The sequence below is a fragment of the Nelumbo lutea genome, chromosome 2 (assembly GCF_056320005.1).
Source record: "Nelumbo lutea isolate HS-2025 chromosome 2, American lotus-T2T, whole genome shotgun sequence".
NCBI classification, from domain to species: domain Eukaryota; kingdom Viridiplantae; phylum Streptophyta; class Magnoliopsida; order Proteales; family Nelumbonaceae; genus Nelumbo; species Nelumbo lutea.
Window position 1 is genome coordinate 101,879 of NC_142685.1, and position 27,354 is coordinate 129,232.

The 27,354-nt window shown below is 39.1% G+C and overlaps 2 protein-coding genes across 9 annotated transcripts; both read right to left on the reverse strand.

Annotated features, from left to right (window-relative positions):
• Positions 1-380: 380 nt before the first annotated feature.
• LOC148867955 (Acyl-CoA N-acyltransferases (NAT) superfamily protein) lies at positions 381-27,125 on the reverse strand. 8 transcript variants are annotated; one of them, XM_088970226.1, is made up of 6 exons: positions 26,516-26,949; positions 25,749-25,826; positions 25,531-25,599; positions 25,103-25,159; positions 18,139-18,490; positions 381-836 (listed from the first exon to the last, which is right to left on the reverse strand). In XM_088970226.1, the coding sequence occupies exons 1-5, from the start codon at positions 26,521-26,523 to the stop codon at positions 18,283-18,285; spliced, it is 420 nt and encodes a 139-aa protein (XP_088826352.1). In that variant the 5' UTR covers positions 26,524-26,949; the 3' UTR covers positions 381-836; positions 18,139-18,282. The 8 variants fall into 8 exon arrangements, with proteins under 8 accessions (XP_088826352.1, XP_088826347.1, XP_088826353.1 ...); XM_088970221.1 differs by lacking the exon at positions 25,749-25,826 and having other exon boundaries at positions 25,531-25,589; positions 26,516-27,125; XM_088970227.1 differs by lacking the exon at positions 18,139-18,490 and having other exon boundaries at positions 26,516-27,012.
• Positions 15,932-18,131, reverse strand: LOC148867956 (uncharacterized). The gene is made up of 3 exons (XM_088970220.1): positions 17,752-18,131; positions 16,688-16,879; positions 15,932-16,545 (listed from the first exon to the last, which is right to left on the reverse strand). The coding sequence occupies exons 1-3, from the start codon at positions 18,079-18,081 to the stop codon at positions 16,153-16,155; spliced, it is 915 nt and encodes a 304-aa protein (XP_088826346.1). The 5' UTR covers positions 18,082-18,131; the 3' UTR covers positions 15,932-16,152.
• Positions 27,126-27,354: the final 229 nt, after the last annotated feature.

Genomic DNA, 27,354 nt, shown 5'->3' on the forward strand with positions numbered 1-27,354 from the left:
AATTTTCAGATTTTGAATCCGATCGAATCAAATTCAAATATCCAATATCCTTAACAATATTCAAATTCAAATCACTATTTATGAGATCTGATTGGATCTTCAGATCGGATCATATCTTGGGTTCGATTGTACCTTGATTCAAATCCGATCCATTTGTATCCCTAACTTTCAGTCTACTCTAGGTAGCACTCTTCATGATTTGAACTTGAGACGTGGTGATAAGCTCTAATACTTAATATTTTGTGCTTGATAAATATGCCAAAGGCCTTAAGACTGATGGAATGCATCAAACAAAGCATTTTAACATTTAAAAATAGATTTTAACGAAACCAAGCATTTTAACATTTAGGACAATAGTATAAGACATAAGCAGCCAAATATGCAAAAATGTAAACCTTAAAATGCCATATTCATGCATTTCTATTACATGAAAATACAAAATTATAGGAGGCAACGTAAGCAGTCATATAACAGAGCCACTAAAAATTGATTCTACCATCTTTCATTAACTCTCGTTTTTAAGCTGTAGAGAGGAAAAAAGAACCTTGAAATCCATATTCCATATTCAAGGAACCTCCTTAACCATCTGATTAGCAAACCCCTGCAGTATGCAATAGTGCAGAGAGGTTGAAAATAAGTCACATTTATGCATCTCGTTGGTGGATTCTTAAGATGAGAAGGGCGGCTCAATGGACGGGGGAACTAACAACAGCATCCGACCAGCACTTTTAATTGTCTGTTCACCTTTGTTGTTATAGTTTGAAGCAGTTCGCGTATACATCATCGCAGTGGACCCTAAAATGTCATCTCCAAATCCACATGCTTTGAAAAACAACCTGAGGGAAATCTCTAGGAAATATTATGAGCATCGCAAGCCACCGATTATATGCATGGAGACAGTGATACTAGTTTAGAATGAAAATTGATTTTCCTCCATATGACACATTTAAAATGCATTCAAATATATGTTATGATAACCACAAACATCTCAAGTCGGTAGCTTAAAACTTATGATATCCGAACAAAACTCTTTTCTGAAATTATTCAATGCGGGTGCATCAATTGATTGTTTGAATGCCCTGAAAGCATTTCACATAAGGCTAAGATTGGAAAGAGTGCAAAGACAAATATGTTCAGTGAAAAGCCTTGTATTTTGTATTTCTAAACTTGTATTTGCACTGTACATATTTGTATTTGTACTCTTCTCAAACTGAGCCTAAATAGTGAATCAGAATGGAGAATAAGGCCTTGTTGCCTCTATTTTTACCCGATTACCAGATATTCCAACTACAGTTATCTTTGCCCTGTTGCCCAATCTGATAACTTCTGTAATTACCAACCATATTTGTTATGGATGTCTAATGAAAATTCCATGGCTGAAAAGAGTAGGCAAAGAGAACCATCACTCTGAACCCTCCAAGTCCCAGGTCAGCCCTCAGATTGGGTAAAGATAAAGCCTTAATATAGCATATGAATAAATACGGTTCAGGCCAAACTCAATAGGCTAAGTGCATTGATTGACTGTTCTTTTGTGCCATGGACCATTCAAAGATTGACCTGATAGTTGGATAATCCTGATTTAGGAGCTGATACCATACTTATAACAGCATAATCAACTTCAGGAAACTAAAAAGTTTTAGCCATCATTCACAACTTTTTTTTGGGATCTCATAACTTATGTGCTTGTGAGAGACAAAGTTCTTGTTTTCCTTCTTTCTTTTTATTGTTAAGAGATCAAATTCTTTTATGAAATCTACATGTACAAGTGCTCAAAGAAAAAATTACAAAACAGAAGAGTATAATGTGGAAGAGTGATATTGCCACAAATTGTTAATACAATGGGAAGATTCTGCAATACAATATTTTTATAAATTAAAAGTAATTATTCACTCAAATTCTGTGGCATTCACATAGTAGTAACCTTGATTCTAGCATTAGGTCAACTGAAAATAACCAAAGAATTGAGTCTGTAAATGCTGCAAATGAGAAAAAGGGAAGCACCACTTAGATGCACAGAAGACTCCTGGTAAATGAGGATGGTAAACCTAGGGGCCCGTTTGGCACATCTTTTTGAGAAGATCTTCTTGTAGCTCTGATAGTCAAAAGACGCATTGAGCTTTTGACATAAGATCTGGGCAGCCCGAAGACCGTTTGGAAGATGCGCATCTTTCCATGCGTCGTTTCGGGTCTTTCCGTGCGAGATTAAAATGTGGAAGATGTGGGAAGCTTCATTTGGAGCTTCCCGAAATCAGCCCAAAATGGGCTTCCCACATCTTTTCGGCGCCCCGTCTTTTGGTGGCAAGATCTTCCACGTGCCAAACGGGAATAGACCGATTTTCAGTCTTCCCGGCTTGTAAGCAGCCGAAAGACCGCACGGAAAGACACGCCAAACGGGACCCTAGTTACAGAGTTGAAAGGCTTCAAGCTGATCAAAATTTTATAGTGGCGGTGTTGCCAGTGAAGCTTTTCCAGCAAAGCAAACAAGGGGAAAGAGATGATAAATCGCAGAGTCAACAGAGAGGGCATGTGTATTAGTACTCTGAAATTTCCACATATAAGGAAATCTTTGGAAGTGGGTCATAAGAGGAGTTAGCAGGGCATCAACGAGAAGAGAAAAAGAGAGAGAGAGAGAGAGAGAGAGAGAGAGAGAGAGAGAGAGAGGCTAACAAGGTGGGTTTGGCTACAAAAGGAAAGAGTCTGATGACTAAGAGAAGTTTTCTATAAAAGCACACAAGCCACAGGAACCTGAGCTTACCTACCGGCTAAAGGTTGATCAAGGAGCTGTGAAAGGAAAAATTAAATGATATTGACATTTATACTGAGATCATGAAGCTGGTCAACCAAGATATCGTTATGCAAGAATCAGCCCAGGGAAATCAAATCCATGAAAATGAAGCTAAGCATGAAGAGGTAACAAAATATACTATTTATTTGATTTTTCAATTTGCTATTGTATTGATGTTTTGTGAGCTTTTGATCTTTGTAGGGGAAATAGGTTAAAAACAAGTGTTAGATGGAGAAGTTCTATGGGGTATCAAGCCAGAAGTCAAATATGGACTGGAGCAGCTTAGCTCCAGAAGGTTACCATGCTGGTTGAAAGCCAGGAAAAATATCTGCAAGCACCATTTTAATGTGGATAGAACCTCTGAAAATAGAATAAAATCTGTCAAGATAGTGTTTGATGCCAAACCTGAATGCAAGGTGTCCAGTCTATGCAAGGCAGAGCTGATAATGGGAGATGCCTATATTGTAAGAACGGCTTCCCGGAATTTTGCTGGGGGAACTAGAAGCATCAATAAAAGTTGGAAGTTGAGAAACTTCATCATTATCATCATCTACACCTCATCCCAACTATATGGGGCCGGCTACATGAATCCTGTTTCACCACTCCATTCTGTTTAATGCCATATCCATTGTTAAATTATGGGAACTTAAACCATTTCTTACTACTTTGGTCCATGTCCTTTTTGGTCTACCCCTAGCCCTTTTAGCCCTTCAACTTGAAACAAATCACTTCTTATAAGTGAAGAATAGACTGAGAAAAGATGGTGAAAAAAGTGAACCGCAAAAATTCTTGAAATCAGTCCAAGAGAGAGATTGAATCTCGCATGAGAAACAACTTTTCTCTAAGGATCGATCTAGAATATCATGCCAAAATGATTTCCAACAATTGGGTGAAATGTTACTTGATACGGATCCACGAGTGCAGCTCCCTAGGAGGTGAAAACACCCAAAGAATCAGGTCCAAAAGACCCCCAAAGCTGAAGATGCTGCAGCCTAAAAGTGGAGATCGAATTCGTAGTCCAAAGAGAGAATTGATGTTGACAGCTTTACACCCTCCAAGTTTGATCAAATCCAGCAATGGTGTATTGTCTTTTTCACTTAAAAGGCTCTTGTTTTTCTGTAAAAACTGAGGTGGGAGAAGAATAAAGGCGCTGCTTTTCCCTTGGGTTGAATTAGGGTTGCAATAGCAAGAAAACTTGTCTTGATTGCTTAACCTAGTCTCCCTTCTCTACAACTTTTATATATATGACTATTAGAGTCCAAGTAGAAGTTTCCTAATCACTCTCCTAGCTGATTAGGAAAGCTACAAATTAGGAAATAATCCTAACCAACCTAGGATAAGGGAGATCTAGTGATTTTCCTACTTCAACATTATGTTTCCAACAAACTAACTACCTAGTCAAACTAAGAAGTTGGAAACAAACTTGCCTCTTAAGTAACTCTATTCTCTTACAACTTTGACCAGCTATTTAACATTTTTTTATCAATAACAGCTATTGAACCTTATCTTGGTATGGCATGAGACCCACATAGATCTCAATTTAAACCAAAAGGGTTCAGCCCACATACTAAAAAGTACATAGGCCGAATTCACTAGGTCTAACTTTGTGAATCGTCCCAAGTCCCAACACTAATTAGGCCCAAATTCAGTCCACCAAGTGTAATAAAATTGACTTGGGTTTCAACCATCCCATGAGCCCAAGCCCAATAGTCTAAACTGAGAAATGTCCATCAGGATATTAGCCCAACAAGACATTTACAGTTAACCTCTCAACCAATAATATCCTAACATTTTCAACAAGGAAGAGCCTCTTCCCTGACTACAAGATATAGTGTCACACCCTCCACTTAGATAGATTCCGAGAATAAAATCATTTTGCAAACTCTTTATCAAACTATTTATAAGTACATTTTGTAAAACTGATTTCAAAACAAGTTGAAATCCACTGCTAGTAGTTTTAGATTTCCATAAGAGAGGGTATACTCCAGGATATTCTCTCTATCCAACAAAACGGCTGATCCTATCACAATTATCACTCACTCAAGTGCCTTCTCAATCTACTCCAACAAACCTAGTTATTTGACCCTAGAAGGATCTCACTGGTTGGCAAATCAAAAGCAGGCTGGTCCAACACTCTATGTAGTATCACCATCAATTCAAAGATTAATTGCAACTTTCCAATTTTACCCCTATCTTCAATGAGAATGATTTCAGGTCTACTACGAAAGCTCTAGATAGAAGTCCTGAAAATAAGGTGGAGAGGTCTGGAAGTCTACCTATTAGAAAATTGTTGAGAAAGATGTAGTGATTGGTAAAAGCCTTGGCTTTTTTTTTTTTTTTTTTTTTTGGGGGGGGGGGGGGGGAGGCAGTGAGGAATTTGCTAGGAAAGCCTGGCCAACTTGAGATTTTACCATTACACCAAAAACCTTAGTTTTTGAGCAAGATGGAAACAAGAGAGGGCCCTTGTTGATGGGGCAAGATTTTCTATTAAGAATAATTGGTGGAGGAACTCTCTATACCTTCCAAGAAGAATATTTTAGGCAATATTAAAATGTAACCAAAAAGGCTGGATTGTGATGATATCAAAGACATTTTGTGGTAACAAAAGAAAACTCATCTGTATACCAGAAGGAAGGCGAGGCCTATGCTGGAGGCGGATGGTGCAGCAGCTTCAGGAATTCCTGTCGATACTACACAGGCTTCTTCCAACAATGACAGTCCTATGAAGGAGCCAGTGGTCCAAGTCCAAGATAACGCCCAACAAAAGATTTTGATTGCAAGCACAAGTTTAGAGACTATTATTAGAAAAGGAAGAGGGTGATTGGGATAGTACGTGGGTTGTTAAGGTTGGGAAGAAGGTGAATAACCGGGGTATAATAGTTGAAGCAATCATGCACAAGCTCCAAGTTCAATCCGGTGTTTACCCATTTAATGACAACTGGGTGATTTTGGAGACAGGGGAAAAGACTACAGATTTTCAAACATTGAATACCAAATTGGGGGTAGTGTTAATTGAAAATTGGTTGATTTCTTGCAACTATAAAGAATTTACTGATGAAACATTTGAGATAATTCTGGTTGGTGTTCCATTCACTTTGTGGAAGGAAACATCCTTCAAAAGAATTGCTAAGGGTGCCCTACTTGAGGTAAACATCGACAATCTCAGGGTGGTGAGGATCAAACTGGTTGGAGCAAAACTAGCAAACATGCCAAGGTACATTGGCATCCTTGTTGATTGAGTGTAGAGCAAGGTTTGGCTGGCAATGGAAGTTGAGGTGTCACTCTAGAAAGAAGGGTGAGAACTTGAAGAGGATGATGAGATGACAGGGCAGTGGACACATGGCATAAAAGAAGAGGTGAATGGGGAGGTGTTAAAAAAGAAGATGAAGGGACACAAGTCAAGCTGGGCTTCGAAAAAGAAAGAACTTCAAAAGTTAACATTTTAAATTTAAATGACAAGGGCCGGAAATCCTTTGTTGAGGCTATTAAGTTTAGGTCCACTTCTAAGCCAGTGGGAGGCCCAACCATATCAGTATGAAGAAAAGGATGATCATGGATCCAACCTTGTTAGATCCTATGGGAGGTGTTTTAGGCCAAAAATTAGGCCCATTGAAAAATATGGAGAAGGCTGAGTCATCGAGGTCACCTGATACATTAAGTGATAGCGTGAGATGTGATCAATCCCCGATAAGGGACCAAAACAACCTCCATCATTGTCCCAAATCTAGGTTGCCCATCATTCTAAGGTTTCCTCTCGCCTAATATCGTCCTTCCAATGAACTTTGAGGCTTAGGGCATCCACCACTGCTTCCTCTAGAATAGAGGATGACCAACTGAATCTCAGATATGTAAGGAACAGACCAGAGGATGTTGAAGATGATGATAATGGTTGGGTGGACAGTGACTGGTTAGAGGATGAAGATAGTGGCTCTCACTCAGAAAACAACTCATTAGTATAGAGCATGGAAATAAATTATATAGAGATTTATTTCCATGTTCTGGTTTGCTGAGTAGATGAATGCAGCTAAAAGCACCTCATCTTTGAATCAAATGGCAAATTGTGGTGGTTATTACTAGGCTGAGTTTGTTGAGGGTGTTAGGGCTAGAAGCCAAAGCCCAAATAAGGGGATGCCAAAACCAAATTCTCATATTAGACAGGGTGTTCGTAAGGGGTTAGTGGAGGCTCTCTTGAAGTCAAGCAATGGGACATTGGGAAAAGATAATCCACAGAAAAATGGGAGTAAACAGGGTATTGACGCTAATGAGGAAAGCTTTCTGAGTCCAAGTAACCTTGTGAATTTTTGTTTAGTAACTAACCCTTGCTCTTACTCTTTGCCAGAAGCCTTCTCTCCAAGTTCCCGAGAGACCATGCCGCAAGTTGAAAGCAAAGGTATGAGTGAGAAGGAAACAGTTGTCAAGGAGGAGAAATAGAGAAAAATCCGGAAATTGATAGAGAGTTTTCTAGAGGAAATGAAGAGAAAAGAATTGGATGAGGAGGAGAAGTCAGGGGGGCAATAGTAGAAAATATTAATGGTGATATTAGTGGGGAGTGCTTTGGGGACTCAAGGGTGGAGGGTGATGAGGTAGAAGGGAAGAGTTGATCACTGAATTTGTGGATAAACTGGGGTGCAAATTAAAAGAGCCAAATGAATTAAAATAACCTTTGTGAGGAAGAAGAAGGAAGTGGGTAGGGTTAGGAAAAGGAAACTCGGTGAGATTGAAAGACTAAAAAAAGATGTGGAAGGGGATAAAGAATTCAGTGGTAGAAAAGGAAGGGTCAGGGACAACAAGTAGGGAGGGTTACGAACAAGGGTCTTAAAATCAAGTGGTGATGAAAATCCAGAGTTGGAATGTGAGAGGGCTAGGTAGGGCCGAAAAGAGAGCAATTATCAAAGCAATGCTAAGACATGCCATTGAAAGACTAAAAAAAGATGTGGAAAGGGATAAAGAATTCAGTGGTAGAAAAGGAAGAGTCAGGGACTACAAGGAGGGAGGGTTACGAACAAGGGTCTTAAAATCAAGTGGTGATGAAAATCCTGAGTTGGAATGTGAGAGGGCTAGATAGGGCCAAAAAGAGAGCAATTATCAAAGCAATGCTAAGACATGCCATTTCTCTACTTTGGTGAATAGTAAGGTAGTGGACCACTTTCCGGCTACTTGAGGCATTAGGCAAGGGGACCCCCTCTCTCCCTTTCTATTCACCTTGATTGCTGAAGTTTTGGAGAGGCTAATTGAGAGGACCGACTCTAGCAGCTTGGTAAGAGGGTGGAGAGTAGAAAGGAATAGGATTCTAGTTACCCACTTACAGTTTACAGACAATAATAAATTATTTTGTGGAGGGGAGGAGATCAATTGGGTCAGTAACTTGAAATTGATGATTAATGTGTTTAAACAAATGGCTAATCTTAAAGTCAATTTAAATAAAAGTTGTGGGGTTGGAATCAACTTGAGTGATAGAGAAGTGGAAGAAAGGGTTCAAATTTTGGGTTGCGCAATTGTTCTGTGGACGTTGAACCATTTGGGGCTAGCCCTAGAGGATAATCCAAGTAAAAGGAGCTTCTGGAACCCAGTGGTTGATAGATTCACCAAGAGATTAGCCTCGTGGAAAAAAACTACCTATCCCTACGTGGAAGGATTACATTGATTAAATCAACTTTGTCTAATTTGCATGTATATTTTTTGTCGGTATTTAAGATTACTGGGAGTGTGGAGTTTGGAGAAATTAATGAGGGATTTCCTATGGGAATCGGTGGAGGAGAAGAGAGATCATAGAGTTAGGTGGGAGGTAGTTACTAAAACCAAGAGTGATGGTGGGTTAAGATTAGGTAACTTATAAAAGAAGAACAAGACTTTATTGGGGAATTGGTTATGGAAGTAGAAGTTCAGGACTGTTATCAGTCTTAAACCCTAATGGATTTCAGGATCGAAAATAAGAAGAAAGGTAAGAGGAAAGAAGAGGAAGAGGGAGGAGAAACATTAGAACACAAGAGTTGAAAAGAGGAGCAGAAGCTTAATGTTCTGCTGCCGCCACTTTAATTAATATTTATAGGTTATGCTCATTACATGGAAAGGACAGATCTGCCCTTAGTCTTTACATAACAAACAAATCAAAATAAGACTGAAATAATAAGTAACAAATAACAACTGAAACAACTAAATAACCAATAGCTAACCCTAGGAAGACTAGAACACCTTCTACCCTACAAGTATAGTGGGACCCACATCAGTGGTCTCTACACTCCCCCTCAAATTGGGAATAAATGTTTATCATTCCCAACTTGGATAGATCCGCCTCTAGCTTCTTCCGTGGTACAACTTTGGTGAGGATATCTGCCAACTGCATGTTGGAGGTGATGTATGGGAGGCACACTTCTTGTGATGAGACCCTCTCTCGTACAAAGTGTCGATCAACTTCAATATGTTTAGTTCTGTCATGCTGCACCGAGTTGTGTGCTATATTAATAGGCGCTTGATTATCACAATACAGCATCAGGGGCTTCTCATACTCAATGCCCAACTCCTCAAGTAGTGATCTCAGCCAAAGAATTTTAGCCACTCCATTAGCCATTGACCTGTACTCAGCTTCAGCACTGGATCGGGAGACAACACTCTGTTTCTTACTCCTCCAAGAGACTAGGTTACCTCCCACAAGAGCACAATATCCAGAGGTAGACCTTCTGTCATCAACACTCCCAGCCCAATCGACATCCGTATAGACTTCCACCTTCATGTGGTCATTCTTCTTGAACAGTACACCTCTACCCGAGCATCTCTTCAAGTATGCAAGTATTCTTTCTGCTGCTAGAAGGTGCGTGGTTCTAGGAGAATGCATTTACTGACTGACAACACTAACGGCATAACTGATATCTGGCCGAGTGAGGCATAGATATAGGAGCTTTCCCACTAACTGCTGGAACATAACTTTGTATTCAAACAGCTCCCCACTCTCTACACTAATCCTGTGGTTCTGTTCAATGGGTGTATCGGCAGGTTTGACACCCAGTTTTCCAGTTTCAGCCAACAGATCTAAAACATATTTCCTCTGAGAGACAAAGATCCCCTGTTTAGATCTAGCAACCTCAATACCCAAAAAATACCGTAGTGTACCCATATCTTTCACCTCAAACTCTTGATGAAGGAGCTATTTGAGGGACTCAATCTCAAAGTTGTCATTTCCTATCACCACAATATCATCAATATATACTCCACCCTCTTGATGAACAGTGTATGATCTGACTGGGCCTATACATAACCGAACTTCCCAAGGGCTAGTCTGAATCTGTCGAACCAACCTCTAGGTGACTGCTCCAAACCATACAATGCCTTATTGAGTCGGCAGACCTTCTTACCTGCCTCTGTATCATAGAATCCAGGAGGCAACTACATGTAAACCTCTTCCTGCAAATCCCCATTCAGGAAGGAATTCTTAACATCCATTTGGTACAAAGGCCAAGTGTAGCTTGCTGCAAGAGAAAATAGAACCCAAATGGTGGTCATCTTGGCTACCGGGGCAAATGTCTCCAAGTAATCTATACCATAAGTCTGAGTGAACCCTTTTGCAACTAGCCGAGCTTTGTACCTCTCAATGGAACCATCCACATTGTGCTTCACAGTAAATACCCACCTGCATCCAATCAGTTTCTTTCCTTTGGGCAAGTCAACTAGCTCCCAGGTATTATTTTTCAACAGGGCATCCATTTCAACTTGCATTGCACCTCTCCACTCCGAGACTAATAGGGATTCTTGCACTGTTCTCGGAATAGAGACATCAGCAACGGAGGTGAGATAGGACCTGTAGGAGGGAGATAGGCGATCATAGGACAAAAACTGGGAGATGCAGTGGGCTGTAGATGTGGTGCAATGCTGTTTTCCTTTACGGATGGCAATGGGAAGGTCTAGGTCATCTGCAGAGGGTGAGGTAGCAACAATGGAAGGAGTCTCTATGGGCCCTAGGACTGTAATATCTGGACTTGGAGCCGCAAAAGAGGTTGGAGCTAGCCGGGAACGCTGATGACCGGGATCAACCTACCTGCATCGCCTGTGATAGACTCTCAACTCTCGATTCCTCTGACCACCCTCGCTACTGCAGCCCTCATCACCAACTGGAATAGGTAAGGGAACAGCCCCAAAAGTATTAACCATGTCCTCACTGCACTCCCCCTGAAGAAAAGGATCCAAATCCCCACGCTCACTACTCTCCCTCTTAGGAGAGACCCGAGAATAATAGGGTGTTTCCTCAAAGAAAGTGACATCCATGGATACAAATTTCTTCCTTGAGATAGGATCATAACAACAATAACCCTTTTGAGTTTGTGCATAACCAAGAAAGATGCATTTGGAGGCCTTGGGTTCAAACTTGGAGTGATGGAGACCGAGAAACTGAACAAAACAGGTACAACCAAATGTTTGAGGGGAATAGTGAACAACTCCTCATTGGGGTATAAAAGGGAAAAATGAGGTTTTATATCAAGAACCCGGGAAAGAACCCGATTAATAAAATATACCGTCGTAAGGATAGCATTACCCCAGGAGCGAATAGGGACATTGGGGGTAAACATAATACTTCTAACCACCTCCAAGATGTGCCTATTCTTCCTTTCTGCAACCCCATTTTGCTGAGGTGTATGAGGGCAAGTGCTTTGGTGGATAACCCCATGATTAAGGGGGTACGATGCCAATGGCTTAGCAAAGTATTCCTTTGCATTATTAGATCTAAGCACTTTGATCCTGGCATCAAACTGGGTTAGGATCATTTGGTGTAAGTTTTGGGTCAGGGCAGGCACCTCATCTCGTGAACGCATAAGATAAACCCAAGAAAACCGGGTGTGGTCATCAACAAATAACAAAAAATATCTGTACCCACCCACAGAAGGAATGTGATATGGCCCCCAAACATCAATATGCGCAATATCAAAAAAACTATTACTCCTTTTATTACTCAATGAATAAGAGTTTCTACAATGTTTAGCAAACTCACAACTTCCACACTTCAACTGAGATGACTCAACAGACTCAAAGTAATAAGTAATTTCTACAATGTTTAGCTATATATACTTTATCCCTACCAGAAGATAAGTAATAAGTCGTAAACAAAGAGGGCAAGCTAGTCATATGGTCGGATGCACCTGAATCTATTACCCAACAAGGTTCAGTAGTACCTGGAGCGGAGGCATGGTAGGCTGAGGCTCGAGTACCTGAGTGTGCAAAGGCCAATGTGGTCGGGGCTGACGATGACTGCGGTAACTGGGCTGAACTGCCAACTTCCTTCTCCAATTGTATTAGAACAGCCTGAACTGCAGCTAAGGTCTCTAATGGTGTGTCTCTTGTGCCAGATGAGGATGTTGAATCAGTAGTCATAGCCACATGAGCATTACCCTTTTTATTTCTCAACTTTGTCGGGACCAAATGTGGATGCAGCTTCCAACATGTTTCTTTTGTGTGTTTAGGTTTCTTGCAATGCTCACACACCACATCCCTTTTATCTTCCTTCTTTTTGTCCCTCTCTGAATCACCCCCTATTTTGGGTTTGACAGCTACCAAGGCAGGTGTAAGCGGCTGAGGTTGCATCATGACTTTCCTCCTGCTCTCTTCACTGTGCACTAAAAAGTATGCCTGCAAGAGGCTCACACTATCTCTGGTCAAAATCTGTTGCCTCACAATATCATATTCTGAATTCAGTCCTGCCAGGAACTCAAACACTCTATTTGTCTTGATGTGCTTTCTATGTATCTGAGCATCTTTGGAACTCTCCCACTCAAGAGTTTATAAGTGATCAATCTCATGCCACAGGGACCTCAAGGTAGAGAAGTAGACCGACACCGGTTTCTCTCCTTGTTTAAGGGAATTCACCTCACATTTCAATTCATATGCTCTGGCAACATTAAGGGGTTGGGAGTAAGTCTCTTTCATCACACCCCATATCTCCTTAGTTGTCTTTGCCCATAAGTAATTTCGGCTGATATGGGGCTGCATAGAATTACAGAGCCATGTCATAACCAAGTAGTTTTCTTGGACCCACTTGGTATACATAGGGTCTGCCTTGGAAGAGATACCCTACTTTGCCCCTTCCCCCAATAGCCACCATGACTGATTGGGCCCATTCCAAATAGTTTGATCCATCAACTTTACGGTTGTAATCTGAAAACATGTCTCAGAACCACCACCATAACGGCTGTTCCCAAAACTGCCTTCTGCCTAATTCTTAAACTCCATTTCGGTCAAGAACCAGAAGTCTCAAAATTAGGGTTACTACAGTCAAAAACAGCACTAGGACTACCAATCACAATCACAAAATCAATATAGAACCAATCTGTACTCACAGTAGATGTGCATGAAACATGTATAAAACTGATCTGAAATCAATAACCACACACAACAGCAACAGTCCAAACTGTTTTCACCCCTTTAGAAGTGTTTGAAACCCCAAAAGAAAATTGAAAAACAGTTTGAAGAACAATCTGATATGCTGAAGCTAATCTGAGGTTTTAATCAGTCCTAAAAGCCATACACTCCAGACAGTACCGTACGGATAAGGTTTGTATTAGGGTTAATATGAAACCCAAAAACTCATCAATGTTGAGGAGAACTATTAGGGTTTGCCACAATGATAAGATCACAAGGTTCAGTCCAATACTAAGGTTTGCTGCAGGGATAAGACAAAACCCTGGAGAATAGAGAGATAAAACCCTAGAGTGGTTCGACCACCCTTGCTGGATAGGTCCAACCTATCTTCTCTTATATTACTTCTCTCAGAAAATAAAAGACTTACAATAGGATGCAGTTTTCTGCCTACCAAGGTTACCCGAACCCTAGCCTTCTCTAATTCTTCCTGATCACCAACTCGCTGCAACTGTGGCACTTCTTCAAACAGCTGCTAATCCTCTGGAGATCTCCAAGAACCAGTTAACGAACTCTGCTTTCTCAGCTTCCAGCCTTAGATGGTTCTCATGTGGTCGGCTGGACTAGACTCACATGAGAAACCCTAGCTCTGATACCAAGTAGAAGTTCAGGACTGTTATCAGTCTTGAACCCTAATGGATTTCAGGATCAAAAATAAGAAGAAAGGTAAGAGGAAAGAAGGGGAAGAGGGAGGAGAAACAGTAGAACACACAAGAGTTGAAAGGAGGAGCAGAAGCTTAATGTTCTGCTGCCGCCACTTTAATTAATATTTATAGGTTATGCTCATTACATGGAAAGGACAGATCTGCCCTTAGTCTTTACATAACAAACAAATCAAAATAAGACTGAAATAATAAGTAACAAATAACAACTGAAACAACTAAATAACCAATAGCTAACCCTAGGAAGACTAGAACACTTTCTACCCTACAAGTACAGTGGGACCATAGCTGTGGGGCCCACATCAGTGTTCTCTACAATGGAGTTTGGCAATGCAAAGGGATAAGTTGTGGGCTAACGTAATCTTAAGCATACATGGGCAAGCAGCTGAAGGTAGGGATGCAAGAGAGTATCAACTAAGGCTACGAGAGCTTCTCCTTGGAAATCTATTCATGTCATTCTACTATCCTTCCTTCCCCTCATTAGGTATGATCTTTGCTCGAGAAACCTTGTGAAATTTTGGGAGCATATTTGGGTGGGAAACGTACCTTTGAAAGAGCAATTCCCTTCTTTATATTCCCTCTCTAGCCTCTAGGTTCAAAAATGAGCCTATTTCCACCTTCCCACCTTCCTAGCCCATTCTAACTTGATTTCTGCTCTGGATTGGAACTTGGGTTTTAAAAGGGCACTTAGAGACTAGGAATTGAACAATGTTTCTGTTTTACTTAAAATCCTTAGTGAGGTGGTTTTTTATAGTTCTAGAAAGGATAATAGGATTTGGACCCCTTCTCCCTGGGGTGTCTTTTCTTGCCCTTCTTTCTTTAGAGAGTTAATTCTACCCTCAATTGAAAATGGGCAACCTTTCCCAGTTTTGGAAGTTTGGGGTAAGCCAATTCCTCCAAAAATAGGTACTTTTGTTGGGAAGCTTTCTTAGAAAACTGTAACACTTGCGATTTACTCCAAAGAAAAATGCTTAATTGGTGTTTATCGACACACTAGTGTGTCCTTTGTAAAGATAATGGTGAGAGCAAGGGATTTGAATATAAAAATCTGATGGTGGAAGGTGATTTGGTGTTGGTTTTTGGCAGGTTGTAGAAGAGACAGGACTTCAGAAATTTTTAAATGAAAAAAAAAATAAATTTAAACAATTGACCCAAGACATGGAAATTAAGTTTCAATGGATTAAGAGAAGTGCAATGACGAGTTACCGCTCACCTCAGAAGCCCCTTCGAGGGTAGCTTAACCTCCTGAAACAGAAGATGGAAGGGAGGGGGTGGTAGGAAGAAGATAACACAGAGAGAGAGAGATAAAAAGGGATATTCTTCACACCACTTATTACATGATCAAGGCCTTATATAGCTGGCCTACATGTATGCAATCATGAAGAGAATATCGTTTGGTGGCAATGTAACTAACTCTGGAAGGCTCTACCGCATGTCATGCTAGCCTCTCTATCTTCTAGTGAAATGATGCTCGGTGGAGGTCTGCTCCACACCTATAGTTGGGTTTGGAGGGAGTTTTTGGGTCCGAACATGCAAACTCCTTCCTGACTCGCTTGCCAAACAAGGGATAGGAAGAGAGAGTCTTTTTTGGGCAATGTTGTAACATGAATATCAATCTCAAGGAGGGTTAAGAGATTTTACCCCTACCTCCTTTCTATTGAAATTTATGCTTTTATTTTTATCATTAATAAAATTCTGCTAATTATCCAAAAAAGAAAAAGTCAGATGTTGTTTTGTTACAAGAATCCAAAACGGGTGAATTTGATGGTCGGTGGACAAGAAGTGTTTGGAAAAGTAAGGGATTGGGGGGATTCTCTTGGGGGATTAGTACAATTTGGAACAGTGATGTCCTGATTGGAGTTGAAGAATTGGTGAGGGCATTAGAGGGCTATGGGATAGGCTTTAGTGTCTAGGGGTGAGTTTCATGTTGTTAGATTCGCTAAAGAGACTAATAGCCTGAGACAGAGGATAAGCACAAATATGAGGAAATATTGATACGATACGTCCAATACAGGGCGTATCTGTCAACACTCTTGGACGAATAGAGAAAAGAACAAGAATAATCTTAGAGGTGTCAAGAATGTACGACCACCACCTCAAAGAGTCTCTTATATATTAAAAGATATGTACAATTACAAGAATGCCCATATGGGGCTGAAAGAGAAGAAGAATAAAATGTAAAATTAATATACAACAAGGACTAAACTAATAAGATACATCAAGTTGTAGAGTCTCCACACTCCCCCTCAAATTGATGCCTAGACATAAGCATCAGTTTGTCTATAAGAAAGAGATGTCAAACTCTAGTCATAGCTTTGGTGAAGATATCAGCAATCTGCATGTCCAAGGATACATGAGGAAGCGATATAGGCCCAATAGTGAAAAGATCTTGGATAAAGTGGCAGTCCACCTCAACGTGCTTGGTCCTTTGATGGAAGATAGGGTTAAATGCAATCTTGATAGCACTCGTATTGTCCGCATAGAGAGGAATAGGAGTAGGAAGTTGAATGCTAAAATCCATAAAGAGAGATCGTAACCAAACAATCTCACTACAAATCGAAGACGTGGCCCTATACTCTGCTTCAATAGAAGACGTGGAAACTGTTTGTTGTTTCTTACACTTCCATGAGATGAGTGAATCACCCATAAAAACACACCACCCAGAAGTGGACCTACGAGTGTCTGGTCAACCAGCCCAATCTGCATCAACATATGCTCTCAATTGAATAGGAGAGGAGGATGAGAAGAACAATCCCTAAGAAGTTGTGCTTCTAACATATCGAATGATGTGATGAACTGCAGTCATATGAGGCTGACAAGGAGCAGAAACAAAGTGACTAACCTGAACAGCAGGAGAAATATCAGGCCGAGTCATAGTGAGATACATGAGGGACCCCACAAGTTGGCGATACAAGGCAACATCGGGAAGTAGTGGACCTTCAGATTTAGATAGCTTTAGATTTAACTCCATAGGTGTATCAACATGATTTTCATCATTAAGACCAGCAAGTTTAACAACGTCGGAGGCATACTTCTGTTGACAAACAAAATACCCTCGATCACTACAATGTACTTCCACTCCCAAGAAATAGGTGAGAGGGCCTAAGTCCTTCATGTGAAAGGAATTATGAAGTAATAGTTTCAATTCATGAATGCCCTCAACATCATTCCCAGTCAACATGTCATCAACATATAGTAGGAGAATGGTAATACCCTAAGGCCGTCGCCTAACAAAGAGAGAGTGATCAAAAAAACTTTGGCTATATCTAGCAGCAACTACAACATCACGAAAGCATTCAAACCATGCCCGAGGAACTTGTTTTAGACCATATAGAGATTAATTTAGGCGACATACTAAAGAATGATCACTGCAGTATCCAGGAGGAGGCTTCATGTAGACCGTCTCCTTCAATTGACCATGAAGAAAGGCATTCTTCACGTCAAACTGGCATATAGTCCAAGACTGAGCAGTAGACACTGCTAAAAGAACACGGATTGTGGTGATCTTTGCAACAGGAGCAAAGGTTTCTTCATAGTCGATACCATACTCCTGACTATATCCCTAGGCAACTAAACATGCCTTGTATCGATCAAGAGATCCATCAAATTTCAGCTTTATGTTGTAAACCCAAAGACTCCCAACAATGGATGCATCTAAAGGAGCAGGCACAAGGTCCCAAGTGTCATCCTCATGCAAAGCATGAATCTCTGCATCCATGGCTTCCTTCAATGAGGGCTACTATTAGCTTCCTAGTGAGAGCAAGGAACATCTATGGAGGATAGGACAGCAAACAAAGAGTTATGGTTTAAAGGAAAACCATAGCGGTCAGGAGGTCTAGATATACGAGTAGAATGGCGAAGAGGAACATAAGTATGAAGAGTGTCTGAAGTAGAGGTATCACTTACAGGAGCAATGGTAAGATGATCTAAACCGGGAGGAAGAAGAGTCGCAGGTGTAGGGGCTGGATCACGTAACCGCTTGCGAGAGAAGAAAAGAAGGTTTTTCTCAGCAGAAGGAGGTGGAGCATCCTGTGAATCAAAGTTTGGCAAAATAGAAATAGATAGTGCAGATAATAACATTACGTAATATACAAATGCAACGAATAGAGGGATCATAACAAAGAAATCCTTTGTGATCAGGATTGTAACCCACAAAGACACACATGGTAGATTATGCAAACAATTTAGAGCGTTCACGAGAGGGAAGATGAACAAAGCACACACATCCAAAAACATGAAGCATGGATAAATCTGGAAAACGACCAAACAACTTCTAAAAATGAGACATATTACCAAGAATAGAGGAAGGAATATAGTTGATCAAAAACACAATTGTACTGGCTGCCTCTACCCAAAAGGAAGATGGAGTATGGGACTCCTGCAATAATGTCCTACAACACTAAGGATATGTCCATTCTTACGCTCGGCCACACCATTCTACTGAGGAGTATCAGGGCAACTTCGTTGCACTTGTATTCCATGATTCTTCAAATAGGATAAAAAATCTTCATCAGTGTATTCTCCCCCTGAGTCCGAACGGAGAATACATACTTGTGATTGAAACCGAACCCGTACCATAGCATGAAACAGCTTAAATGTTGAGAACACCTCAGACTTGTGGCAAATAAAGTATATCCATGTGTACCTGGTACAATCATCAATGAACAACACAAAATATTTGTATCCAAGCTGAGAAGTAACAGATGCAGTCTAGACATCATTATGTATAAGCTTGAAGGGAGAGGTAGCATGCTCAAATATATGAGGAAATGGCAAGTTATGACTCTTACTTAAGCAACAAGAAATACAAAATGTATCAAAGGTGTGCAAGGAAGGAGCTCTATTCTTAATATGGCCTAGATCAAACAAAAATTTTAATTTTTCAGCATGTAAATGACCCAAACGCTTATGCTATAAGTCCCAAACATTATTTCTATGACTCGGAAAGGAACTAAAAGTGGAGGAACTGACAAACAGCCCAACCTGCACCCCTTCCCTTTCGCCTTCCCAGTGTTTTGGTCTTGAATCAAACATCCATCCTGAGAGAATATGAGAATGTTACCTTCATCAACTAATTGGCCGATAGAAATCAAATTTTAGTGAGATTAGGAACAAGAAGAATCTTGATAAAAAGGAAAGATGCGGTGGGTGAAAGCTTAAGAGACAGATTACTACTACCAATGATGTGTAACTTTTCACCATTGGCAGTAACAATATGTTTGTGATGGGTTCCAAAGTCAGTGATCTAAATATGAGAAGAAGCACAATAACCGGAAAATTCACCGGGAAGCCAATAGCAAAAAGAGTAGAAAAAATAACAGATGTTACCATTTGTTGAATGTTTTGCTCAACCATAGATGCCAGAGAATCGCCTTTAACAAAAGAATCACCATCAGTACTAGATTTCTTACTTCCATGTGATATAGCAGTAGTGTCAATTCCATAGGTAGATCCTTCCAGTTTTATAGGAATAGAATCGACTCTATCGGAGGCCATTTCAGCAAGAAAACAGCAATCCAGGCACAAGAATATCAAAGACAACCAAATTCAGCAACCAAGAACTCAATATGACAGTTCAAAAAAGGCAAGTTTTTAAGACAGTCGAGTCTAAGACCTTTCAAATATGAATCTGAAGTCTGAATCAAATAAATGGGAGGCAAGAAAACCCTAAACGACACCAGATCTAGGGTTATAGGTTGATCAAATCAGTCAATTGAGAGAAATCTGTGATTTACCAACACATCAGACGTCTTCTTCAAGAACAAGGAGGTATCTTGTGCTGATCAAAACAGTCCTTAAAAAAACTCCCAAACCAGAAACTGAGTGTAGGGTTAAGAAGAGCTTGAGAAAACCCTTCAATATGGAGAGAAAAACTCAAATCACAGGCTGATGTCCAGAAAAAAGTTGCAATACAAAGAAGGAAACAGTATAGTGTTGCCACCTCAAGAAGAAGATCAATACTCCTTCGAAAACTTTACCAAATCAGATGTTGTTTGTAAGTGGAATAGATCAGGTCTAGGCAACACCAGATCTGAAGTCCAAAGTTGTTGCAGTCCAAGAAAGGAAACTATACAGTGTTGCCGCCCCAAGAAGAAGATCAGAACTCCTTCGAAAACTTCACCAAATCAAATGTTGTTTGTAGGGAGAATAGATCAGGTCTATTGATAAAAAAAAAAAAAAGAATAGATCAGGTCTAGGTGACACCAGATCTGAAGTTTGGCATCGAACCAATGTCTCCCAAGAGAGATCTAATGAAATCTCTCCTACTGGTTGCATAAGGAAGAAAGAACAGAAAATGGTTGATCAAAACAGCCCTAATACGACAAGATTACTACTTCTAGTGAGGTTCAAGAGAGAGAAAATAGATCAGAGAGCAACCTGCTCTGATACCATGTCAACACTCTTGGTTGACTAGAGAAAAGAACAAGAATAATCTTAGAGGTGTCAAGAATGTATGACCCCCACCTCGAGTCTTATATATTAAAAGATATGTATAATTACAATAATGCCCATATAGGGCTGAAAGAGAAAAGAAGAATAAAATGTAAAATTAATATACAACAGAGACTATACTAATAAGATACATCAAGTTATAGAGTCTCCACAGTATCGTATCGATATCGTTAGTGTCCGGCACAGGATACGCTACGACTGGAGCATGTATCGGTCTTTATCGTACTGTATCAGCTGATACACATCGATACGAACCGATATAGTACGATATGCTACCATCGACACGCAAACGTGCATGCTCTTCTACCGAAAAAAAAAAAACTGTTGCAAAGAATCGAACCTGCGTCAAGAAGAGAGCCTAACGTCCGCACCTATAAGCCACTACGCCATTCCATCTTTTGTGTTCAAAAATAAATGAATAAAAACTTTATTTCTTTATTACTTAAATGCAATTCAAATAAATAATACATATTACGGTTAGCTTTAACTAAAAACTAATAAAGTAATGTTTAAAATCAGTATTTTATAAAATAATAGGAATAAATAATATATCAAATCCACATTTATATCAAAATATTATTTGAATATCAAAAAAATTATAAATATATAATATTAATAAGAGAATAATTATTTTAGTACTTAAAATTTATAAATTTTCGCATGATATATATATTAATTTACATTACATAAAATCATAAGTATTATTTAGAAAATAAAAACATTGTTTACAAAATATTCAAGAATATAATCTTAAATTGAATCTATCAAATCTACTAATCTACATTTATACCAAAAACATGATTTCTAATTATAAAATTATAGGAATAAAAATATAATAATGTAATAATCATTTTAAAAGTTAAAAATTATGAATTTGCATATGATATGTATCTTAGAAATTTTAATAGATTTGATATATTTTAAGTTGAGATTATACATTTTATAAATTATTAATAGATATTTTAATTTACATAGAGAATTTAATATTCAGTTGACCTCTTTGTTAATGTAAAGAAGTAAAAATAGTAAAATCGAAAATAATTGATATAATAATTAAAACATAATAGGAAAATATGTTATGCATTTTGGACTCTTGATTGATACATTATCAATAAAATTGTATGATATCTATGCACCAAATTATATTAATTGTAATATATTTTTTTCATATACATCATTAAAATATATATTTTCTATGTATTTATACATAATTTATGGTTATTTGACCTTAAATTTAATATTATTAATGTATTATGAAATTTTTATGTGTTTCCATAGCGTATCCATATTTTTCGTCCGTATGCATGTGTTTCCGTAGCATATCCATATCCATATCCAAGTTGTCTGATACGATACTCGTTACCAATACTTTAATCCTTGCCTACAGTAATTTTATTTGGTATAATTTGCAGCCCAATCCAATTTGTTCTAAATTTAGACAGATTCTTATTCACATTGGATTGGGAGAAGCATTGGAGTAACATACTCTTTAGAGCATTACCTAGGATCACATCCGACCATTTGCCTATTTTAATTTTTAAGGAAGATTTTTGGTAGAAGAGGCCTAACACTATTCAGGTTTGAGAATATGTGGTTATGTGCAAATGAATTTACGGAAGAGGTCAAGGAATGGTAGGAGGAGAATAATCCAAGGGCCAATTGGAAAGGTATGAAGTTCCACCGGAAACTAAAGGAACTCAAAGCCAAAATTAAGGAGTGGAACATTGATATAGGAAATAACTCAAAGCCAAAACCAAGGCTGCTCTCCTTTATGAATTTTATCTATATTAATAAAGCTTTCATTGATTTTACTGTTCAAAAAAATTAAGGAGTGGAACATCCATCAATTCAGGAGACTAAAGAGGAAATAAGAGAAAACTAGTAGGATTGAAGAAAGGTGGCCTTTAAGGAGACAATTGGAAGACCTGTTGTTTTGGAGACAAAAATCAAGGAATAAATTGGCTTCAGGAGGGAAATAGAAATACCAAATTTTTTCATGCTCTGGCAAATGGGAAGATGAGGAAAAAAATGTCTCCAAATTGGTGGTGGGGATGTTACTCTGACTCGTCATAATGAGATCGCCCGAGCCTTTGTGGGTCATTTTAAGTCAATCTTTAGGAGATCCCTGGATGGAAGAGTGTGGCTTAATGGTTTAGATTGGCCTAAACTGACTAACAATTCTAAGGTTTGGTTGGAAAGGAGTTTTGAGATTGAGATCAAAGAGATTATGTTTTCTATGGATAGATCTAAAGTCCCTGGTCCAAATAGTTTTACGATGGCTTTTTACTAAGATTGCTAGGAAGTATTTAAAGATGATCTACAAAAAGTCTTCAGTGAATCTTTTGGGAGAGATGTAATAAATTCAGGCTTAATTACACATCTATTGCCTTAATCCCTAAAAAACTGATGTTGTGCACCCAAAGAATTACAAACCAATCAGTTTGATAAATAGTTTGTACAAAATCATTGCTAAGGTGCTTTCTTAGAGAACTAGTGTTGTATTACATTCCTTGATCTCACAGTCCCAAAGGGGCGTTGGTAAGAATAGGCAAATTATTGATTAGATCTTAATTACTAATGAATGTATTGAAGAAATAAAGAGATCAAGAAGGAAGGGATTGCTAAGGTGCTTTCTCGAAGAATTAGTGTTGCATTACCTTCCTTGATCTCACCGTCCCAAGGGGCCTTTGTTAAGGACAGGCAAATTATTGACAAGATTTTATTTGCCAATGAATGTGTTGAAGAAATAAAGAGATCAAGAAGGAAGGGATTGATATATAAATTGGATATGGAAAAGGCTTATGATCTGGTCAACTAGGGATTTTTGGTGGAAGTAATGAAAATATTGGTTTCGGTGATAGATGCTGCAATTGGATCTTAGCATGTATTAGGACATGTCATTACTCGATTTTGGTCAATGGAACTGTGGTGGATCACTTCAAGGCTAGAAGGGAATAAGGCAATGGGACCGCCTTTCCCCATTCTTTGGAGCTGTTGGACAGAAGGGTTTTTGAGGACAAGTCAAAAAGTATTGAATATCTGGTAGCAGCAGTGAGCAACCTGATTTCAGACTGGGCTCTTAGACTTCCAGGCTTTGATCAAGTAACCAAAGCTGATCTGTTGGAGAGATTTTGGAACACCTTTTTACAGCCTTGTAAAAATCTAGAAGGGAATACAGCTCCAAAGAATTCTAGCTTTCTTGCTTCCTCTGAGTTTTGGCCATTTGGAGAAAATCTCTACTGGAAACAATGGTTGGAAGACACTCACTCCAAACAAAAAGGAGAAGAACTTCCAAATGAAGTTTGCTACACTGCATGAGAAGAACAAGTGAAGGATTGTTTCTTCCTTCTGTTTACATAAGTAGTAGCAGTTTGCCAACTGCTATCCCCTAGACTTAAGGTGGTCTGAAGTGAGAATATTGTCATGCGCCACCAGCCAGGCAAAGTGGAGGGAAGTCGTTGATTTTGCTCCATTGAAAGTTGTTACAAGGCCGTCCTGGACTCCTCCAACCAATGGATTTTTCAAGCTGAATTTTGATGGTAGTAGTGAAGGTAATCCAGGACCATCAAGCATAGGAAGCACTTTCAAAGATGAGGATGGCATAATTAGGGCTCTTTCTCTGGGCCTATTGGAGTAGGTGGCTCTTTGAGAGGTGAAATCTTTGTTGTTATGGAAGGAATTCAGAAAGCCAAGGAATTAAATATTTCTAAGCTGATAATAGAAGGGGACTCAAAGCTTGTTATTGGTTGGCTTCAAAAGGAGATGGGATAGTGGGATTACATAAATGAAAAAAAAAGGGAAGTTCAGGTATCTGACACAAGGATTGGAAATTCAGCTGCATTGGATTAAGAAAGATGCTAACTGTTTGGCCAGAGCATTGGCTAAGCAAGGGGTGGGAAGAAGCAATTTTTTCTGGGCTATGTTTTAATTTATTTCATTCAAAATTTGGGGGGAGCTAAGAGAGATTATATCCCCTCTCCTCTCTATAATTTCTTTAATTTTATTTAATGAAATTCATTCAGTTATTGATCAAAAAAAGAGAAAGCCTTGAGGAATTTGAGAGGAGGAAGAAGGAAGAGAGGATAAAGAAAGTTGTAATTGGAAGAGGAGAGATTTGGGACAAGGATGGTGACAGGCAGGAGGAATTGTTCGAGGGGGAGGATTAGGGAGCAGACCATTCTAGGTTTTGCTTGGCTTTGGAATAGGTGAAGGTGAGTGGAGTTGTTGGGAGATATGGTGCTATTCAGTCTGTCTCTATTAGAGTATTGTAGTTTGAGGTCTTTGGTTATAAGTTGTGCCTTAGTGTATTTCTCTTTCTCTTCGGTTATAAATTATCACCTTCCTTTTTGTATTCTCTCTTTCATTTTAATGAAACTCTTTTTATCTTTCAAAAAAAAAATATTGCAATAGAGCAAGCTCATCTGGCTAGCCAACAAGTCTCAAGGAATCAAAGTTTTTTCTTGGAGACTTTCCAGCCCGGTTAGGGGATATATTATAGCAGAGGACTGCCACATCTTGCAAGCTTTTATTTCCTAGTCTGTGTTCTTTCGTTGAGACAGATCTTTGGTTGTTGTTGGTCTTGTTTTCCAGTGGCTGTTTTCCTTTCCGTTCCTCGTTGTTCGTTTCTCTTCTGCTTTAATGAATTACCTTTTAACCAAAAGAAATGTGGTATTAACAAAACATGCTTTGACAAATTTGTTTCCTAAGTATAGATCGAGTACTAGTAAGCACAACTCCAGCCCTAGTGAGGCCTGAATCGCTTTTTGTGTTTTAAACACTGGTTACTGGGGGTTTAGAACAAAACCTCTGTTTTTCCATGCACAGAGCTGCTATGTCATAAATGCCTCTACTTGTAAGCAACCTGGAAGGAAAAATAGAGACATCAGATATATGGCAGGATATCTTAAATGGGTATTTTATAACAAATAGATATTAGAATTTTAAACCATCCAAACACTTTTTGTCCCTTTTAATCTTTCCTGAAACAATGTTACAGTTTAATGACTTCAATCAGAACTCCAAGGTACTGGACAGCATATCCTTGACCATTAAAAAAAAAAGAAAAAAAAAAGTAAACTTTCATTCCAAAAAGGAAGGATGTAAAAGCATTTGCACAATACAAAAATCCCCTTCCCAATCCTGATTTATGTAAAAGAATGTGAAAGGAATTGCATTAATCAAAGGGTACAGATCATATAAAATTTCAAGTTTTCTATATGACTGTCCACACACCTTATGATCTTCTTAACTATCATCTGACCAATTCCCAGTCCTCTTAGTGAAGGGACAACCTGAAAGGAACTGAATTCCATGATAAATCCAATTGGAAAATATGTCTTGAATCCTAAATTACCTTATAGAAGGTAACACAAAGATTAGTAGACCAAAAATAGTAATTATGAAATTTAATTAACATTCTGGGGGATTAGAGAGATTGCTATAATTCTCACCTAAGAAAACCACACATAATTTTCTGAAAGCGCATGATCTTCAAATAGATGTCAATGGTTTTCGGTGAATGTAAATCACTACCAACAGAAAAAACAAAATCGAATCATTTCACAGAAGGGTACAAAATGATTAACAAGAAGGGTCAAAATGGTGCCTTGAGAAGAAAATGCTCCAAGCTGATAAGAATGTCGGATTGAGACTTCAAGTATTTTAAATCGATAGAGTATATTGAGGCTCCAATTCCAGCAAAACAACGTTTGTACATAGTTCTACCAAAAAAATATATATATTAAGCCTGACTTATTCTATCAATCCCCTAACCGAAGGATCCGAAGTAATCAAGCAAACAGTTGTATCTTTAGAAGGATGGCCTTAGATATCCTCCTAAAGCCTAAAGATGTTACTATTACAACCCTTTACCATACCACAATTAAGAGGGGCCATGACTGAAACGACTATAAAATGGTTACCTAAACCGATGTCCGATGGATCTCCGAATTCAAGTTCCAATGCAACGATCGGCCAAAACAACCAATTCTAAGCCAAAAGTGAAGTACTATTCACAAACAAGAAAAAAAACGAACAAGGCCGGAACCCAAAAAAAGGACACAGTAGCGAGAGAGAGAGAGAGTACATAGCATGTAAATTTAATACGACCAAACGTCTAAATGATAACACTCGTTACTCGTATGTAGTGAAACGGAAAATACAAATAATCCCTTTAAAATAAAATTCCATATAATGGAATCAAGAACCGTTCTCGTACCATGACATCGTAGATTGAAGCTGTCAATCCGGTATCAGAAACTGCCCGGCCAAAACCGACCAAACTACCGTTGGATTCCGTCACTGGAGTTGCTCTCTCGAACAGTTGTCCGAACACAAATCCTAATCTCCTGATAGTGGAGCCGTCTGTCGGGGGATCCCCATAAGAGAACTCCGGTTTGCAGAATACGGAGACTACAACGGAACTGTGAGAGAGAGCAATTCTGAGCTTGCTGATATCGACAACTTCAACCCGGCCATCGGGGTTGAGGTTCGGGAATCTGTGGCACGAGATATTGCAGGAACTGAATAACTCCCTAAGGTGAACGAGATTAATGTGAGATGGATTGGTGGAGATGAAAATGGGAGGTCGGACTCTCTCCCTCTTCTGGGTTTTCCCTGTCGATGCACATATTTGCAGAGTTGAACCAGCGCGAACGCCGCGTACAGATAATGCCATGAAACCGACGCGAAGTAGCAAACCCCAGGAGAAGCAGGGAATCGGATTGGGTAATGTACAAGTACTGTTTACATGCACTTTGGGTAAAGTTTGGGCACCGGAATTAGGAAGCACATGCCACATCGATGAGCACTTCGATTAATATTCTCGTAACCGTCAAAAGTGATTTTTAATGTTTTTAAAGGGAGAAATTACACTTTACTACCCTGAAATTTGCGGGTACTGTCAAAGTTAGTAACTGAATTTTCAAATGTGTCAATGCAGTATCAAAACTTTTAAAAAGAAGTGTATGGTCCCCAACGTTAATCATTGTAATTTTTTTTTTTAAATGTCGAACTAATCTTTTAAAAAAGATATTGTTCATTGTCTTCTATTTTGAG

Excerpts from the sequence above, each read along its gene's own strand:
- LOC148867956 (XM_088970220.1), bottom strand. The coding sequence starts at position 18,081 with ATGTTTTTGGATGTGTGTGCTTTGTTCATCTTCCCTCTCGTGAACGCT. Across the intron at positions 16,880-17,751 it reads ATCATCTTACCATTGCTCCT|AAGTATGCCTCCGACGTTGT; the intron begins GTAAGTGATACC and ends GTTTGTCAACAG. Across the intron at positions 16,546-16,687 it reads ATATTTCTCCTGCTGTTCAG|ATTGGGCTGGTTGACCAGAC; the intron begins GTTAGTCACTTT and ends ATGTTGATGCAG.
- LOC148867955 (XM_088970221.1), bottom strand. The coding sequence starts at position 27,097 with ATGTGGCATGTGCTTCCTAATTCCGGTGCCCAAACTTTACCCAAAGTG. Across the intron at positions 25,590-26,515 it reads CTTCAATCTACGATGTCATG|GTTGTCCCTTCACTAAGAGG; the intron begins GTACGAGAACGG and ends AGTTCCTTTCAG. Across the intron at positions 18,491-25,102 it reads CTGTGCATGGAAAAACAGAG|GTACACATGGATATACTTTA; the intron begins GTTTTGTTCTAA and ends TGATTGTACCAG.